The 18358-nt window shown below is 39.3% G+C and overlaps 1 protein-coding gene across 5 annotated transcripts in view; it reads right to left on the bottom strand.

Annotated features, from left to right (window-relative positions):
- Nucleotides 1-18358, bottom strand: part of NOL4 (nucleolar protein 4) — a 189326-nt gene that overhangs the window by 12156 nt on the left and 158812 nt on the right. For all 5 annotated transcript variants that reach the window (XM_071418921.1, XM_071418929.1, XM_071418911.1 and 2 more), the window contains one exon: nt 288-468. In XM_071418921.1, the coding sequence (XP_071275022.1) occupies nt 288-468 (181 nt within the window). The remainder of the gene's footprint in view (nt 1-287; nt 469-18358) is intronic.

Genomic DNA, 18358 nt, shown 5'->3' on the forward strand with positions numbered 1-18358 from the left:
TTATGCAAACAGACTGAAGATCTAACCTGGCATTTTTTTACTCAGCTTTGTTACAGGCTTATGGTTCAGTCTTGCCCTATCGTGTATTAGTCCCTTGAAGCTGGAAAGAGACTAGCATGCAGGGAGCAAGTATTTTGCTCAGCAGTAGCTGTTTGCAGGCTTGTGCTCCTGCTCATTATGTGATAATAGCCTGTGGCTATTGAACCCCATGGATTAGCTTTATGTACAGCAGGGGGAAATACACATCAGCACATACATATACAGCCACAATTTGTGAGGAAACTCACCACTACTAGAAGCATCATTGAGGTTTAGCAGCCCACCTCCGAGCCCTCGGTAGCTATGGTAACTGTAGGTCCCATTGCCGTTGATGTACAACACCTCCTGCGTGCTGGAAACAGCTGATGTTGAGTAAGTGACCTGGGCTGGCTCCTGTTTGCACTGCTTGTCAGCTGGAGCAGCCTCATCCTGCAAAAAACAAGAAAAGGCTTGGAATTACCGTTACATTTCGCCTTGCATGTGAAGGTCTTTTCCGTTGTTAAGATTCTACATCTATCGCTTTCACAAAATTACAATGCATGTTAAACAAGCACAGATATGTTTCTGATTTACAAATATCAGCATAAAAGAAACAATGGAAATAAGCAAGAATACAGGTTTCCTAAAAATCTGAGAATATTCATTTATTTGTGCTCCACAAACCAGCCATAACTGATTCTCAAAGAAGAACATGTACCCTCTCACCCTGAAGAGCTCTTCTTCAAAAACCAACTCTGTCCAGAAGAGTGGGAAAGGACAAGAAAGAAACAGCCATTTCCTGAGTACTGGAGTGACTCTTACAAGTCAGAGAATCACATATTTCTTTATAAAATAAACCAATACAGAATGTACCATCTACTTATTTGGATGCGTCAGTCTCAGAAATGACAGAAGGAATAGAGGAATGGAATAAAACTGCATTCTTATGTTTGGAGAAGTTTAAGTGAGTGTCCTTCCATACAAAGGTCATAAAGTAGGGATGCCTTCACAAAAATGACTTGAACACTGTTGTTATCTGTGTAACAGCAGCATCTGTTTGTACACCATGAGCTTTCCTCAATGCTTTCTGTTTGCCTCTTTGATGATTGTGCAATATTTAACAGAATTTAGCACAACAGCCTTTCAATTTTTCCTGAAGGGAGATGCTTCAGGTGAAAGTGTATTATTCCCCATTGGTACTTACTGTATCTACTGCTTAGAGTACCTCACCTCCATTCATCATCACAAAATGCCACAGCAGCAACTTTATTAATGACACAGGTGAAATAAAGAAAAGCATTGAGAGAAGATTTAATGCATTTTAGTAGTTGGAAACAAGGAAAACTATCACTGTGTGACTGCTCATCCTGCCACAAGGACCTCAGTGACACAAAATATGATTTAGTCTGTATGTATTTGAATATTTTCTTTGTTTCTTGACTTTTTTCATTGGTTTTACTTTCTACTCTCATCTAATGAAAACACATTGCAGTGTTTTCAAATAAAATGGTTTAAAAAAATGGATCTATGGAAGTTTTGTTTTTAAAGGACCTTTTCAGAGCAGTTAACTGAAAAAAAAAAAAAAGGATTACCTCCCCTTTGTGTCAGATTTTTTGCTATTTTATGCATATCTCCACTGCACAACTCTTTTATGGTTCATAAATATACCAAACGTATTAAGAATTCTATAAATTTTCTGAAACCTTTTTTATAGTTTTTACTTAGATCAAATAGTTCAAGCAGTGTTGAGTCTCTGTGTTGAAGTAAAAAGGGCTGTGAATCCTGTATGCATTAAGAGCAATTGTTGGTTTCACTTCTCAAAAGGCACTATCAGCTTTTCTTACATGAGGACATCCCTGTCTTGCAGGTAGTTATTGGTGAAAGAGACTTTCACCTGAAGCACAACTGAAATAACTCAGGAGAAGGGATATATGTTATTAACAGAAATTCTAATATTTATTATGGAATGCTGAACCATCAGACAATTAATACCATAAACAATAAGAATGGGGCCTCTTGGGCAGTATTATGAGCTAAGGCAAAATTTTACACTTTTAAGAGAGTTGGCCAAAGTGGTCTCCTAAGCATTTTTTAACGTAATAATAATCTTAAACAAACGGCCAGAATTGCAATGTATTTTTGCCAGGAATTTAATATCACTTATTTTTTTATCTCCAAAGGTCATTGATGTCTCTTATGAGAGAAAATATATTATTTTCTGAGAGAATATTTATAAGCTACACAGTAAAGTTATATCTTGGCAACATAGCTTAATTCATCGTCCAAAATTTTAACACTCTCAAGACTCAGATGTTCTGCCTCCTTATGTCTAAAACTAAATGATACTTCCTGCCATAGACTCACTCAGAGCCTCATTTTTTTTCACAGAGCTCAACAGCAGAACTTCTGCAAAACTATCAAGGACTAAAGTGTGTTCAAGGGGCACAGTGCAAACAGGACTAACTCCTACAGCTGAGCAGAGTGTCTCAGGATTGCTCTCCTTATCCTCGCTGTCTGGAAACCACAGATTTGCTGTCCCTGGATTTACATGTCCTCCAGAGCCTCTCTAGTCAGAGCACTGAAGCCCTAACTGGAGGTGTCTTGCAGAGCAGATGCACAGAGCTCCTGGCAAGGCCCAGAAGGCAGAGCCTGGCTGGAGGAGGCAGCAGGGAGCTCGGTGCACCTCGGCGCACACCAGCCCACGTGTTTCGGCGCACACGGCCAAGAAGTGGGAGAGAGCCAGAGCTCTGGCTACTTGTCGCTGTGCATGGTGAAGAGGCGGAGAAATTGGGATGCAGGGTCTCTGCTGGCTGTGGCGAGGAGGGACCTGAACTCAGAGCTGCCATCTCCTAGCAACCAGGCTCCAAGCAAAGCTGCGGTGGGAGTCGTCGCTGAAGCTGTGCCACTGCGCGGGAAGGAATGCACAACTCACAGTGCCACGGAGATGGCACCCAGAAAGGGAGCATGACTCAGGTCCCTCTCAGAAGTGCCACCCTGGGAGGCTCCCTTCCAGCTCCTCCCTAACACAAAATCCACAGGCGGCTTTGAGGTCAGAAATCCAAAGTTGGCGCTGTGCTACTGAAGGGGGATCTTTGCAGAGAACTGATCATAGCCCTAAAAGAATAAAAAACACTGTGACGTGCCAAGGGATGGGGCTTGAGGTGGAGTCTGGGCACTCCAGTGGGGAAGGAATTCTCAGGCAGGCTAAAGGAGTTGAGGATGATGCTGGAACCAGGACTCCTGGTTCTGCATATGAACTCTAATCTCTTGGCCACTAGCTAAAGGAGGCTTCCTCTAAACATTACACATCTCTTTAAACAGCACACTGATCACCTGTCCCTAAATGATGAATAAGTTGCCATACATTTCAGACATTAAATCTGATCCTTAATTAAGTGTTTACCTCAGTCTTCATGACTCCAACTACATGCAGAAATAGGGCAGGGTTTTTGTCAAGCTTTTTCTGAGCAGGCTCAGGCTTCAGCCCTACTGGTAGGATTATGAATCATGAGCCTGGTTCCAGGGGGTTAGATGTTGCCTCTCATACATTCCCCTGGGATTTATGCATTTTTTTGGAAATGCTTGGAAATGTTTTTTTTAAAAAATGTTCAAATGGCAAAGCTGTGCCATTTTCCCTTGCAGTCATACCAAAGATAAAGAAGCCAGTCTCTCTTTTTCTTGGGGATGGAGAATATGAATATCACATTTATTTGCATACCTGAGATTCATTCTTAATAGATTAATTCTCTTCATTCTTTTCAACTGAAATTTCTTTGATTTTAAACTAATGTAGAAATTAAATATATTGTTGTTCCACTGAAAACAGACATCTTTGAAATATTCTGTGTTAGTTATTCAGCACCTCCTGTTTCTCCCTATATAATGTTTACACTGAAAAGGCTTATTTATTTAAAATTTTATTTAAAAAATACTTTTATTTCAAGACAATCATTAGTAATTAACAAACAATTTAGAGACATGTTTGACCTAACTACCTGGAACATATACTGTTGTAATCAGAGCAATATACTAAACTTTTGAAGTATTAACTAACCATTTTTAAACAATTTTAATTTACCTTTAATAAGAAGTATGACCAAGGTGCAGATAAAACATCTGTTCATCTAGAATTTGACTCATACTATCTTAATTTAGTATATGCCAAAGGAAATAAATCATCCCTCTAACAATATTTCTCTTCTGTATTTATTTTGGAGGAGAAGCCATTTAAGTTTGAGAACATTACCTGCAAAATTATTGAAATCAGAATATGGAAAAATACTTTGTAGGTACAAAAGCATCCTAAATTAAAAACTTATCTGTTGGCTTGAAAAGAGGAAGCATGAGGTCCTTACTGTGATCCTCAACTTGATATATACCAGAGATATTTATGTCTCAGTTTAATGTCAAGGTCTGTACTGGGAGAACACTTTTTTCCCCCCACAAAACAGGAGATAGAAAAGATATATTTCATTTTATTTTTAATCAGGGAAGGAATTTAGTAACCCTCTGAGGACAGTACATCCTAACAAAATTTTCCATGAGCTGTTGCATAACCTGTATATTGAAGAAACCCTTCTTTGCTCTGACTGATGCTCTGAGCAGCAAATGAATAGTTTACAGAGGAATCACTATCCACAGCAACATGATGTTGGTGCAGATTGTCAGGACTGTGGTACAAAGAGCAAAGCTCACTGGCACTTCCCAGCCTCTTGTTCCCCTGCCAGCAGAGGGACAGCACACACAACTCTTTTAAAACAGTCTTCATAGAAGCATCTTTAACAGTGTCACTGATCTCTTCTGTTCCCCATCTCCTTTACCACCTCCAAAATAACACAATAATTCGTGAAAATAGAGATCCCTGGCAAAGCTGTGCTACACTGAGTTTTGAACCCTTATACACACAAGTGTCAGAAATTCAGTGTACTCCAGTTAAGAGAGAGCAGTACTATTGCCTTGGCTTCCCTGCTAGCAACAGGCATTGCTAACATGTACATGTAAATCCTGACAGGGAGTGTGTGTGCAAATCAGCTCACATGGCCAGTGCCAACTGACCATAGGGCTAACAAAACTTCTGCAAAAGAAGTATAGATAATAATGTTCCAAAAATGCAAAGCTGGTGACATGCATAGTGCTACTGCTTTCAATACTGCAGTACTTGCCAGGCTGACAAACCAACGACTCTGAGAATAACAGCTTTTAACTGCCCCTATGTCAGTGTAATTTTTCCCCATGAATTAGAAAAGAGACAGAAAAGCAAACACATTTTCACTTCATATTTCTTGATATTGCCTTTTTTAATAAGTTAAACTGAAAAATGTGGATTGCTTGTTGTTCTTGTCAATAAATGCTTCTTTTAGAATACCACTTTGAGGTTAGGAAAACTCAAATACAGATAAGTCTTCAAACAAATAGGCAAGCACATTTGCATATGGTCTTCCACTCTTTCAGCATAGGAAAAAAAATTCATTCACTTGTAAAAACAAAGCAGGCTTTACAGTTTTTTTTTAGGTTTCAGTAGCTTGTAATATGGCTTTAGAAGAAAGGAGATAATGTTTCATATATTTTTCTCATTTGAATCCCACTAATTTAATTCTACAATCAAAAGTAAAATAAATAGAAACATATGATAAAACCACATAACACTTTTCAAAGCATATCCAGCTAATCCTTACAATACTCCTGATAGATAGGACTTTTATCAGTGCTTTTCAGATGGTGAGATTCTGCAACAAAGGCAACCTTAAGCTAGAGTTACCTAATATGTAAAGTTCTTGAGTTCTGCAACCGTAGGAGCATAATGAGCTTCTCTTTGTGTAAATTAATTTTTAAAAACTCGGAAGTTTTTAACTGGGAAGAAACTCAGAAGTTATATCACGAGACACCCTGCTATATGCACAGAGGATTGTGGGGCTGGGAGTTCTCTGCCCATCTCAGCTTTTGCACAGAGAAGCAGCTGCCAGGGTAAGCAGCCATCACCATCTGCATGGAGCAAGGTACTTCAAGGAGGATAAACCACATGAAACCTGGCTCCCACTGAAGGGCCCAGAATCTGGCCCCTTCTTAGACACCAATCTGCTGGTGCCAGGACCAGATTGTGAACACCTTGTGCTCTGCCTTTGCAAAATCCCTGAGGATTTTGCTTCTCCAGTCTTGTCTTCTACCCTTCATCTCAGTTTCAATCTTCTTGCCTAGCAAATCCTAATCTCTCTTTTCTAAACAAGTCTCTTGATTCCAGATACCTGAGCAGCTTCAACAACTCAAGGCCTTTTGTTTCCTTGTTTGTATTTAATCAGTGTTACACTCACTGATGGTTCCATTTGAGATTTTCTCTCTATGCTCAGACTCCTATCAGTATCCTAATCCCAAAAATCTTGTCCCACAGGGAGCAAAGCCAGGTTCCATAATTAGCCAGAGCAGCTCCTGGTTTCAACTCACATTATTTCTCATTAGTAGTATCTGATCCTCTTTCACCACTAGTTCTTTAATCCACCTGGCCAGTTTCCATCACACTGCCAGCCTCATCTCTCTCAAGTCCTCATAATGTCACTTTCCCTTTGTCCCTTGCTTTCACTGCTCCTGTCAACCCTCACCAGGCTCCAGCCCCAACACTTTTCCCCTCCTTTCTGCACTGAGATCAGAATTTAGCAAATAAAACACTTTGATTGTGTAAACATGTGTATCCAGTGTTATACACTTGGTATAAATGACATCATGTTGTCAAGAGCAAACACAGAGCCTCCTTTTATTTTTTTTAAGCAATGGTAAATATACTTTAGGATCAAACTACCCTTACAGGATAAATTTTTTCTCGTTCTTGAAAATGGCTGTAATTATCTCTGAAAGGGTTCAACAGATGGAAGACATAGAGAAGAGTAAATGTAATCCCTGTGGGCTGAAGGTCATGAAGTTATCATTGAACTGCACACCTAGTATTGTAATGGGAAATGTCAGGCAATCTTAATAAGTGATGATTCTACCAACTGCTTGGATGACACACATTGTTCTGACAGAATACTGGATCCTTTATTAGCTTTAATTACATTAAAGTAACTCTCTAGTGTTTAACCCAGCTTTTAATTTTATAACTAATATCCTGGAAGCCTGGACAGCTAAACATTACTTTGGCATATCACAGTAGGCCAAATTTTCCCTTAATTCTGCAGTAAGGCTGTTGACTCAGTGTGCTTAGCAATAGTGAAAATGGTATTTCTGCAAATGATGGATTTCACTTCAGTTTTGGTTTCCATTGCACATTCTTTCTCCCCTCTCCAATTGCTAAGGTTTGTGTTGGGATTACTGCTAAATAAACTACAGTAAATAAAGCTTAGTTCAAGACTAGTGAGGCTTGAACAAAAAGAAAATATACCTACATAATTCATAGTTTCAAAGACCTACATAATTTCCTAAGCTTGAAATCCAAGTGAAGCTACACAGTAGTCCTTTGCATTGGCTGACCTTCACATCTGAAGTACTGAATATTTATAGTCCTGTAAAAGGACTTCTTTTAATATTGTAGGATGTGCTCTTAGAGCTGTAAGCTCAGCATGGAAGCAATGTGAGGCAAGACTGGGAGAACTTCTGTACCCAAAAGCTTATCTAAGAAAAGATACTACCTTCCCCAGAAAGCCTTATTCCTCTTACAGTGGAATGAAAAAAAGCCAAATTTTCAATTAAGTCAGCAGAGTTTCAGTATTCACAGTAAGAAAAGCAAAGCATTTGCTACAGCCTCTGGATTTACACATAGAAATGTTAACCCTTGTGACCTGTTTGCCACATGGCATCATGTCTTCTTACCTCCAAACTATTTTGAATAAAGTTACACAAAATTTCCAGTCCTTATGTTGAGGGATTATTAATAGAAAATGAACATCTACTTGAAATTTCAACTTGCTGTACCAGACCCACAGCTGAAACCTGAAAAATAAGTGCTAGAATCTTACAGTCTCTTTAAAAAAATACTTAAAATATAACACAGCAATATTTTATTTAAGGGGAAGAGTTCTTCTCTAATAACTTTCAAGACTTAAACATATATTTATATTTATATTTGTCACATAATATCTCTCCACGGGTATTTCTCCACCTCCAAGGCTATTCACAGTATTCCTTAAAATGATGCATCTATTGACAGTCCCATAACCTGGTGTCCAAAACCATCAGTACAGATAGATATAACAAAAAAAATGCATCTTTAGACAGATTCCTTCCCCTTTAAGTTTAGTTATCCTCCAAAACAGCATTGCAGGAAAAGACACTAGATTTATGGATGAGGTCTACTTGCAGCCAGCAGAAAGACCCCTGAGATTTTATCCAGAAGTACTTAATGCAAATTTGAGCAAGCTGGCTAAAATAAAACATGAAGTAAAGTTCCAACAATACCACAGAACTCATGCCAGATATTCCTTAGACTGGGAAATGTTTTGATAATTCAGGAGTGGACTTAGCAGTAAAATCAAGTGGGACATAATTGCTGTTCTTGGGTATGCACACTATTTCTCCTCCTGTAAGGAGCAGCTGGGGGATTGCTAAATTGCTTTCCATCCTCTGTTATCAGATCTAGACTATGTTTTTCTCTGCCACTCTCTCTGCATTATTTTTTTCACTTTTACTTACTTAAATGGAGTATGTATAAAAAATGAGAAAGCCCATTCTTGTGTGACATACTACTCAATTTGTAGCTCAGTTGGAGCTGGCTATTCCAGCCAAGCTGAACACTCATGCTTTAGCTGTGAGTCTATCATCTCATCATTACATGGAGAGCACATCAGTCTCAGAGTAGAATTTTCTGGCCTGAAAACCTGAGATTACATGAAAAAGTGCTCCTAGCCTGCAGAGGCAACCATAATGAACATGTCACTGCCTGAGTCTAAGTACTAATGATGATTTCGCTTTGAAGTCCAGTATAAAATTTTTTTCATACTTCTGATAAAAAAATGTAACTAGAATATTTTAGATGGTGGTGAAATATTGATACAGTCTAATTGAGTTAAATTGAGTGTAGTACAGAGTCCAGTTAGGCATCTAAACTGCCTGAAATACCAACAGTGATGTGGAAACTTGAAGAGTGCCTATCAAAATGTTAAGTTAGCTGCCAGCACTTCAAAGATCTCCAAATTGCCCTCCTGACACAGGATATAGAGCCAAGAAAAGAAAGCCATGCTTCAGTTTCAGATTAGAATGGCATAGGTTCCTTTTGCTTTCAGATTATTAACTCTGAAATAAACTGTCATCATCAGTGTTGTCACCAGGCATCAAAAATGACATCAACCAGTGCTCAACAAGAAATGAAAGCATGAGACTGGCATGGAAAAAGAAGATCAAAATAAAAAGGTGCTATTGTGTAGAAGAGAGATAAATGAACCCCAGACTGCTGCATTTCTGATAGAATGACACATCATCTATAAACTGGAATGGGTATGTTAACCTTAAATAAAAGGTTTATGTTTTCACATTGCAGCATTTGAGTCTTGTTTTTTCACCACTGCCACATCACTTGCAGTACAGCAAACAACTTTTGAGAAGAGCTATTGTGTGGCTGTTGCAAGGAGCTTGGAGAACCACTTTTGCTGGAGCAGTACTTAAGCAGACAGCTCACTGTTCACAGTCTGTCAGCTTTTCAGTTCATTATCCACTGTGGTAGCAGAAGTGCAACAGGAGCTTTCAGAGGTCACCAGTGCTGCTGGTTGAGCATGGACACATGGATGAGCTACTCCTACAGTTTAGTTAACTGGGATGCTGGGTTCCTGGGGAAAGAGAAACTGTGTTCTACTAAAGGACTGTATTTCTCTGCCCAAATGGAAAGGGATAGCATTTATCTTTTCCTGTGGCCCTTAAGATAAGGGCCTAATCTTTAGTGAGGTTGTAGATAGTTGGTTTTTGAATGTGCTCTCCTTGGTGTGGCTTTTTTCCCATCAGGAATAAAGGAATATTAAAAAGCTTAATGATTCAATGGAGCAATATCATTTTAGGTGGACTAATGGTAGAAAGTGTCCTTGCAAGTTAATTTTCTCTATAACTCCTGCTGTTCTTTTCTTAGGTTGCACCACCATAACTTTCATATCACCATTCATAAACTATTCCATAAGCTATACTGGTCATGCTCTTTCTTTTTCCAGAGAATTTTAATATATGAAACCATTTAGATAGCTCTAGTGGTGGTATTCCACCACTACTAATTGAAAGTTGTCTCAATATACAGGACAGATGCCCAGTGCAAGACTGCACAGTGCACCCCAGTGTGTGCACAGCAGGGACTTCCTCTGTGCAAATTTAAATCACATGTCCAACAATGGCTGGCACCAGGTTACAAGCAGCTTCAGACATGTAAAAGACTGGAATGGGCCTGGTTGAATATGGGAATTGTGACAATACCTTTGAGTTTTGGCAAAACTTCTGTGGGTGATAGTGTATTTCACAAAATACACATGACATTTCCTATAGAGAAAGCAGACAAATGTGTCATGTGAAGAGCAGAAGAGTCTTCAGCCACCATTTTCTGCCTTGCAGAGGAGGACAACAGGAAAGAGGGCAGGTGGAAATTTTTTCCTCCCTGTTATTTCCTCCCCCCTAATTATTTCCTTCCCTGCCAGCAGAGGGAAGAGGATTGTTAGGGCCCAGGCCTCATACAGAATTTCTTCCTCTTAGGACAGGCAGAAAACAAAGGCAGACTTTTACTCTGACCCAAAGAACAGTGCAGCATGATCCTTGCCTTGGACCTTATGACAAGTTATTGATTGAGGCTTTGTTTTTAAGTAGTCAACCTTGAGAATCCCCACCTCCGTCATTTACACCTCCCCACCCACTCCCAGCCCCCATTTCCCATTAAAGGAAAGGAAGTTTCCCTTGGAAGACTACCCCAACTTCTTCAGCCTCTGAGGGGAGAATATGAAAGGATCTTTTCCTTCCCTCTGTCACCTGCACAGAGCTCTCAGCCTAAGGTCACTCAGGACACAGGACTATGGGCCCAGGTTTGCTAAACCTGCTCTTTCCTAAGAGACTTCATTTGGTACATGCTGGATCCCAAAAGTGAAGCACTGCATAATGAACTGCAGGGCCTAGGGTGCCCCTGCCAGAATTAGAGTAGCTAAAAATCTGAAGAAAATAAAGGTAAAAATTCAGGGGAAATGAAGTAGAGGTTATGTCATGTTTATTCTCATCTTGCTACATAAACCCTCTCAAAGCCAATTTCTTTGCAGAAGCCAGCACCTTGCAGAAGATCATAGCTGATCATTTTTGCTGCTTCTTTGTTGACAGGCAGTACTAACAGAGGAGTCTGAATATCTGAGTTTTTTTCCAAAAGAGAAACAACATAAACTGCAAGGAAACAATGTCCTCTTTTGCCATCCCAAGAGTGGTTTTGCCTGCAGGTAATGGTGGTGAATGAATCAATGTATTACTGGAACTGATGTGTGATGACAAAGGCATAGCAGTACTTACTGCTGAACCAGAAATATGCAAAGCAAGAGGAATTCCTCCTTTCCTTTGAGAGTGTAATCCTCTCATTCAGAACAAGCCTTGCTATGCCTCAGGCAACTCCACTTTTATGATAACAATCAAGCATTTTACTCAGTACTTTTCATGCCTATGTGTACGCTGGGAAAGAAATTATCTCAGTAAGGTACTCCTGCAGGAGTTTCTTTCCCCCTTGCCAAAACGCCATTTTCCAGTGACTGTGATGGGCAACATTTTCAGCTGGGATAGATCAGCATTACTCCATTCAGTGCAGGAGGACTGTGGCACCAGAGCACCAACAGAGAAAATCTTTAAACTTATGAATCAAATGTTTAGGAAGCACACAAGGAACAGTGTGTGGGAGTGCTGGAGCAATGCTTGTGCCAGCTTTGCAGATTTATTACTACAATATCATCACGGTCACCATAATTAAACCTCCCACTATAGGTCTCTTCATCTACTGCACTGCAACTGGTATCACTCCCACCACTGCCAGCCTATTTTGTTAACACAAAACAGTTTTCCATTCTCCTGCCAGATCTGGGATATTGAGATGCAACCACTGAAAAAGGCTCTATGGAAAACTATGGGGTACGATTTGGATTTTGAGTGATTCTTCCTCTTTCTCTTCTGCTCCAGACTTCCTTTTTTTATTACACATCATGGAGTGTCTGTCAGGAGGAATGGACCAAAGCACTCTATGTTAGATCCCAAATTAAATTCTTCTTCATTTAGAAACAGATGACGGCCTAGACATGAAGCATTTGAGGTCAATGTTGAATTAACTTCCTCATTTTCAACTAATTAAAAATGCCTGTGTGTTCCAGTTTGGAAAGGAAGAAAAGTAAGCCTGCTGCAGATTCCAACATTTTGCTTCCACAGGTAAATTATAGTCAAAGTTATAGATCTTCTGGAAAAAAAAAAAAAACAAAACACCAACAAGCCCCAGTTTTCTTGTCTGTTAATAAGCAATGGCTTTTTTGTAGTCACTTAATGATTGGCTCTTCTTTTCAAAGGTAGGTTCAGATATTTTAAAGATATTTTACCCTGTGTTTGAATAACCTGAATGCTAATTATTTTATTTCAAATCTGCATTAAAACCTTAACAGCATGTTTGTGGAAAACAAAATTCTTTCTATTAATTCAATGCAGGGTGTCTGTTAATGAACACTGTCTCAGGCAAAACTTAACTTTTACAGTTAAAAAAAATATTTTAAAAAGAAATGGTATTAAAAAAAGCCAAACAAACCTGACCTCCATACCCTGTCTTCAACTATTTTGTAGAAAGAGAATACTTTGCTACTGAAGAAGACTTGCTCTAATTTTTTTTATAGAACTTTATAATCCTTTAACTTCAGTACTGTGAGGCTTCTGTATTTTAAAAGATCAAGTAAATAAGAAGTGATGTTTGGGGCATGGCCTTTTGACTCCATAATCATCAAACCAAAGTAGCATATGCCATTGGAAGAAACAAAGAAATTAACTTTGGCCTTTGGAGGATGCACTTTCTGATTTGCTTTATTAATGGAGACAGTAAAACTGAAGCTTAATATGAAATACCATGAGTAACAAGCATGAAATATGTGTACTGCAGTGCAAATCTGTTCACCAAATATTCTCATTTCAGGGGAGAATTCTTTTGGCACAATGCCTGGGCTGCTGGCCACAGCCTGCTTGGCTGCCTTGTCCTGTGCCTAGCCTCTTCAGCAGCTGGTGCTGCTCTCAGGCACTACATTCAGCTCCTGCTCCCACAGCTTATTATAGGTTTAATTTTTTTCTTAGAAAAATATGTTTCTAAATTTAGTTTAGGACATCAAGCCAGTTGTTGAATCACAAACATGTTCCTGCTACCAAACATAAGCAGTCTGTGCATTCACTTGTACATGTATTTTCTGTGGGCAGAACTGCATTTTCTAATTGAGGAACATTTCTGAATCCATTGTGCAACTGATGTTTGGAATTTAGGATTAATTTATGTCTCTCTAAAACTTACTAAATCTAGCTAATTCAATAACAAAAACCAGAATTTGCCTCTCTTGAAAAATAAGGTTTTGCTCATGCACACTGGCTTTGCGTTGATGTCATTAAAGTGGCCCAAACTCTGCATGATAATGGGGATTTACTCACCAGAAACATTATTCCCTGCCAGTGCTGTGGGCAGGAGGGTGTGTGCAATGAAGTCATTAGCTAAACACAGGAAAAAAATACATATTTGTGTCTGTGATAGAGACATCTGACAGGCAAGAAAATGCTTCACATTTAATATCTTCTTGCCATATGAAAAGAAGGGATAGGTAAAAAGATTCTCTATTCCTGGCTTTTAAGGCTGGAGCAGGAAGAACAGAAGTCCTGACTCTAAGCCCTCCCTCTTCAGACCTGAATAGACAACTCTTATACCTACATGTTCACTGGCCTTTCCTTTTCTGCTTCCTTGACATAAGGAGGATGTTAAAGACACCTGGAAGAAAGCTGTTCCCAACCCTGTTCATTTTCATTCCACCTATGGTAGGAAGGGAGATAAGATTGCTTAAAAGTTCCTGTCCAAGAAACAACACAATATTCCATTTTTGAGCCTTCAGCTTTATCAATCTCCAGAACAGAAAACTTACATTGACATCAATTTTACTTCACATTCAAGATCTTATTGCAGCTCAGGGTGCCTTAAAGTATACTCTGAAATCAGCAGCTTGAAATTCAACAACACAGACTCAGCACAAAGAGCCTGGAAAAATACAGCATTTTCTAATTTAATGATCTCTGTGTTGAGGTGAAAAATTAGCTCTTCACCTGAGGGCCTCACTGAAAATCCAAGGCATGAAATTATTTGCAATTGCATGCCTTTCACATTATTCCTTTCCATTGCATGTAGCAAATTTAATGTAGGTTGGTCTGGAGTGTGGAGGGAGGGGGGCAGCCCTGTGATACTTGGCATCCTCTCCAGCTGCATCTGCTAATGACAGAGCCCTATCCAGCACTGCTGAAACCAGGAATTTTGCCACTGACTTGAAAGGCAGCAGGATTTAAAATTACAATGCATACCACTTATTTTCTTCCCCTTGACAATATGGCCAGTGCATTCTGGGTAGGAAGCTAAGCTTCCCCATACTTGTACATAATTTGATCTCCTGACAATAATCCACATGCAGCTAAATGGTGCCTGCATAACATTTTTTGCCTCAGTGGTTAAGGCATATCATTTGGAACCACAAAAACAAACCAAAGACCAACCTAGAAGTAAAATAATCGCTAGGTGGGGAAATGATGGAAGTGAACAAGGCCCGAAGTGCAAACTGGAGCATGGGTATCCAAGGGCATTACAGTCATCTTAGTGATCATTTTGAATGCAGACAAAAAAGGATAAAGTACTGAAGTACAGAAGTCATGTTCATCCCTATTAAATGCCAAATCACAAAGAGATGTCTGAGCACAAAAAGCTATTACTAATAAATCTTCTGTAGTGTAAGAGGCATTGAGCTCTTTGCAAGTTAAGTGACATTTGCCTCTTGTGGATTTTGGGATTCCGATTTCTATTTGTTTGCTTTATGTTAAGTGAACCATCTGCTTCCTTTTGCTCTTTTCTAAGACTCCAGAAACCTCCCATTCTGAAGCAAAATTCACTTTGAGCTGGAATTTTTCAGGTCTTACGTAAATACACAGCAGAGGTAGGACATGGCCCTGTTCCTTTGCACAGCTGCCACTTGGATCCAGTGTCTTTTTTCTTCCATCCTCCAGAGCAAATTAGGCTCTGTGAAACCCAAAAGGAAGGGGACTCCTGATGCTTTCTCCTCCACCTTTTACAAGGATGTACAGTTGATGTGCTCTTCCTGCATACTGAATAGCTGTGACAAGGACTCCATCACCCTGACACAAAACCACTTCTTTGTGCTCCCTCTGCATTTGCAGCTTTCTGCCACAGCAGCACTGCCTCCACAGGGCATCCTCCAGCATCAGCTGGGAGATGAGATTTTTTTACATAACTCCCTTTTCTGTGACCAGTGCTGTCCAAATCTGCCCCACACAATACACTGCCCTATATTGTCACTATACAATATAAATAACAGAATATAGAGAACATTTTAAAACCATACAATTTTTTCCTTCCTCCTGGGAGCTGTATTGATCGGGAACACACAATCAGGGACACAAACATATATCTTTCTTCCTTCTTTTCTGCTCTCTGAAGGGTAATACATGAAAAAACTCCTCAGTGTCAAGATTTAGAAGCTGGGCATTAATTGCAAAATTGTTTCTGTCCTCCAAGTACGAAGGTTTAAAAGCCTCTCACCAGTCACTGCTGAAAGCCAGATACAGTGATCTTACATTAGAGGTCCATGCCCTCACTGCAATTTAGATTTCTAATTCATTTCTACCAAAGCAGTTGCACAATTACTTATAATTTGTCCACCAGTAATTTCCTTTCTTCTTAATCAAAACACAAACTGCTCCTGGTCTGCAGTAGCCAGATGTTACTTTGTTAATAAAACAGTGCTTGAAGAGTCTTTCTTTATGTCAACCCCCTATAACATGCAGCAAAACAGCACCAGAAATTGTATGGAGGCAGATGAGTAACATCTCCTCACAAACCTCAATTTTTAAAAAAAATTAGGAATTAGCTATAAACAGAAGGACACGCTGTAGCAGTGATTTCCTAGTGGCAGTACATGTGCACTTTTATTAATATTCAGTTGTATTGCATTAGCACAGAACCTGTATCCAGTTCTGCAACCAGCACTTGTACCAATCTGCTCTATTCAGGTTGCTGCTATGACAACTATCCAGAGTCAAATGCTAGGTCAGCTCCCAGCATATGTGTCTAGGCCAAAATTCATTTGTCAGAAACCTAATAGCCACCTATTCCTACTCCTCTAACAGATAAAAACAATAATGTTAAAATGACAGAATGTTACAATATCCTTAATAGCCTATTCACTGAAAACTTTAGATTTTCCTTGCTTTTATCCCCCAAAACAAAAACAGCTGAGAAGGATGTGTTTGAAGTGCCTATTTGCAAACTTACCACAAAATCACAGAATAAGCTGAGTTGCAAGGAACCCATCAGGATCATGGAGTTCAACTCCTGGTCCTGCACACTGTCTAAGAGTCCAAGAGTCTCACCATGTGCCTGAGAGCATTGTCCAAACACTTCTTTGGTGCTGTGACCACTTCCCTGGGGAGCCTGTTCCAGTGCCCAAACACCCTCTGGGTGAAGAACTTTTTTCTAATTTGCAACCTAAACCTCCTGTGACACAACTTCAGGCCATTCCCTCTGGTCCTGCCACTGATCACCACAGAGAAGAAATCAGTGCCTGCCCCTGCTCTTGCTCTTGTAGGGAAGTTGTAACTGCAGTGAGGTCTCCCCTCAGTCTCCTCTTCCAGGCTGAACAAGTAACCTCAGCTGCTCCTCATGCAGTTTAGGATCATTAAATTATCTCTTCCTCCACCACAATGATTACTGATATTTAATTTGTCTGGTTACAAGTCACAGCATAGAAAAAAAATTACAGCTGTCATCTCGATGAGAGATTTTTTTTAAAAATGCATTCAGTGTTTATCACAAAGAACTGTTTCATAGCATCATAGTGCATAACATTCTGTGAACATAGACTTGCCCTTGTCAACTTGAAAAGCTCAAATAAACAAAGACTTTTTTTTAACTGAGGCTAGCACATCAAGTGAGTTGTATTGTGAGGACAACACCTTTATCAGACTATAAAGTTGTCTGACTACTGCTATTTTCATGTAGTCTCTGGAATGAAAGTGTACCTTTTAAACTCATATTTTTTAAAAATTAAATGCAGAATAACTTTTTCTTATCATGCATATTCTATAAAATATTTACAGACAAGCACTCTGTGAAGAGACTAGTATTTTAAAGAGCACCAGCCCTGACTGAGAAATGCCTTTTTTAGGATGGGAAATATGTAAGATAACAATAACTTTCATTTTTCTCTGAGCTTAAGTTTTTCTTGGGCTCAACTTGTCATTTGCTGTGTATCACACATTGCATGTTTAATTACTTGGGGCATAAGGATGAAAGAAGTGTATGTAGCTCCCTCCCTTGGCTGATCAAAAAACTGTGCATGCCATTGCAGCTTTTCCATGACATTAGTCACTGAAGTGGAGTCAAATGGCTAAAATGACATGGATTGAATCCAGGAGAGCATCCAGGCCACTGGCTTTGCAGTCATATGTGACCACTATTCTATCTGCAAAAATAACAATATGTTCTCAAAGGTCCAGATTCCTAACTGGTACAAATCAACATGTTGTGAATGCAGCAACATCAATTTTCTAAATGATCTGGCTAACTATACATGACACGTCCATAAAAAGGTTCATATACTTCTACACTCATATTACTCTGTGATTCAGTTCTTTTCCTGCTTTCCTATATTCATCCTCCCTCCTCATTCCCAAGTGCTGACATTTTGTCTTGATTGCCAAAAACTACTTATTTCAATTAGAGAAAAATGCTCATTCATAAATTTTGCCACATGACAACATGCAAAAAGTATAACTTCTAAACAAAAAAACAACAAAATGCAGCTGTTACAAAAAACCACTTGTGTCCAAATGAAGGGGAAGGCATTTCTTCCTACTACCATTCTTACGTGGTTTTCCACAGATAGATTCCATCTAGTTCATCTTCTTTAGGGAAAATTAAGAGGCAGGTGCTCTTGCATACTGTATATAAATTACTATTTACTCTTACATCTTTCCTTGAAGACTTTTAATTGGTTTTGGGGTTTTTTTCCTTATTTTCAGATGGAACAGTAGCAGCACTAACCCACCTTCACTTTCTCCAAAGTCCCACAGCCCAGTCCTGCTCCACACTTTCATACTGGGGCTTTACAAAAAGTACAGCACACACTTATCTGTTTGGAAG

This window comes from Agelaius tricolor, unplaced genomic scaffold (genome assembly GCF_023055355.1).
Source record: "Agelaius tricolor isolate 1412-34295 unplaced genomic scaffold, bAgeTri1.0.p SCAF_2, whole genome shotgun sequence".
NCBI classification, from domain to species: Eukaryota; Metazoa; Chordata; class Aves; order Passeriformes; family Icteridae; genus Agelaius; species Agelaius tricolor.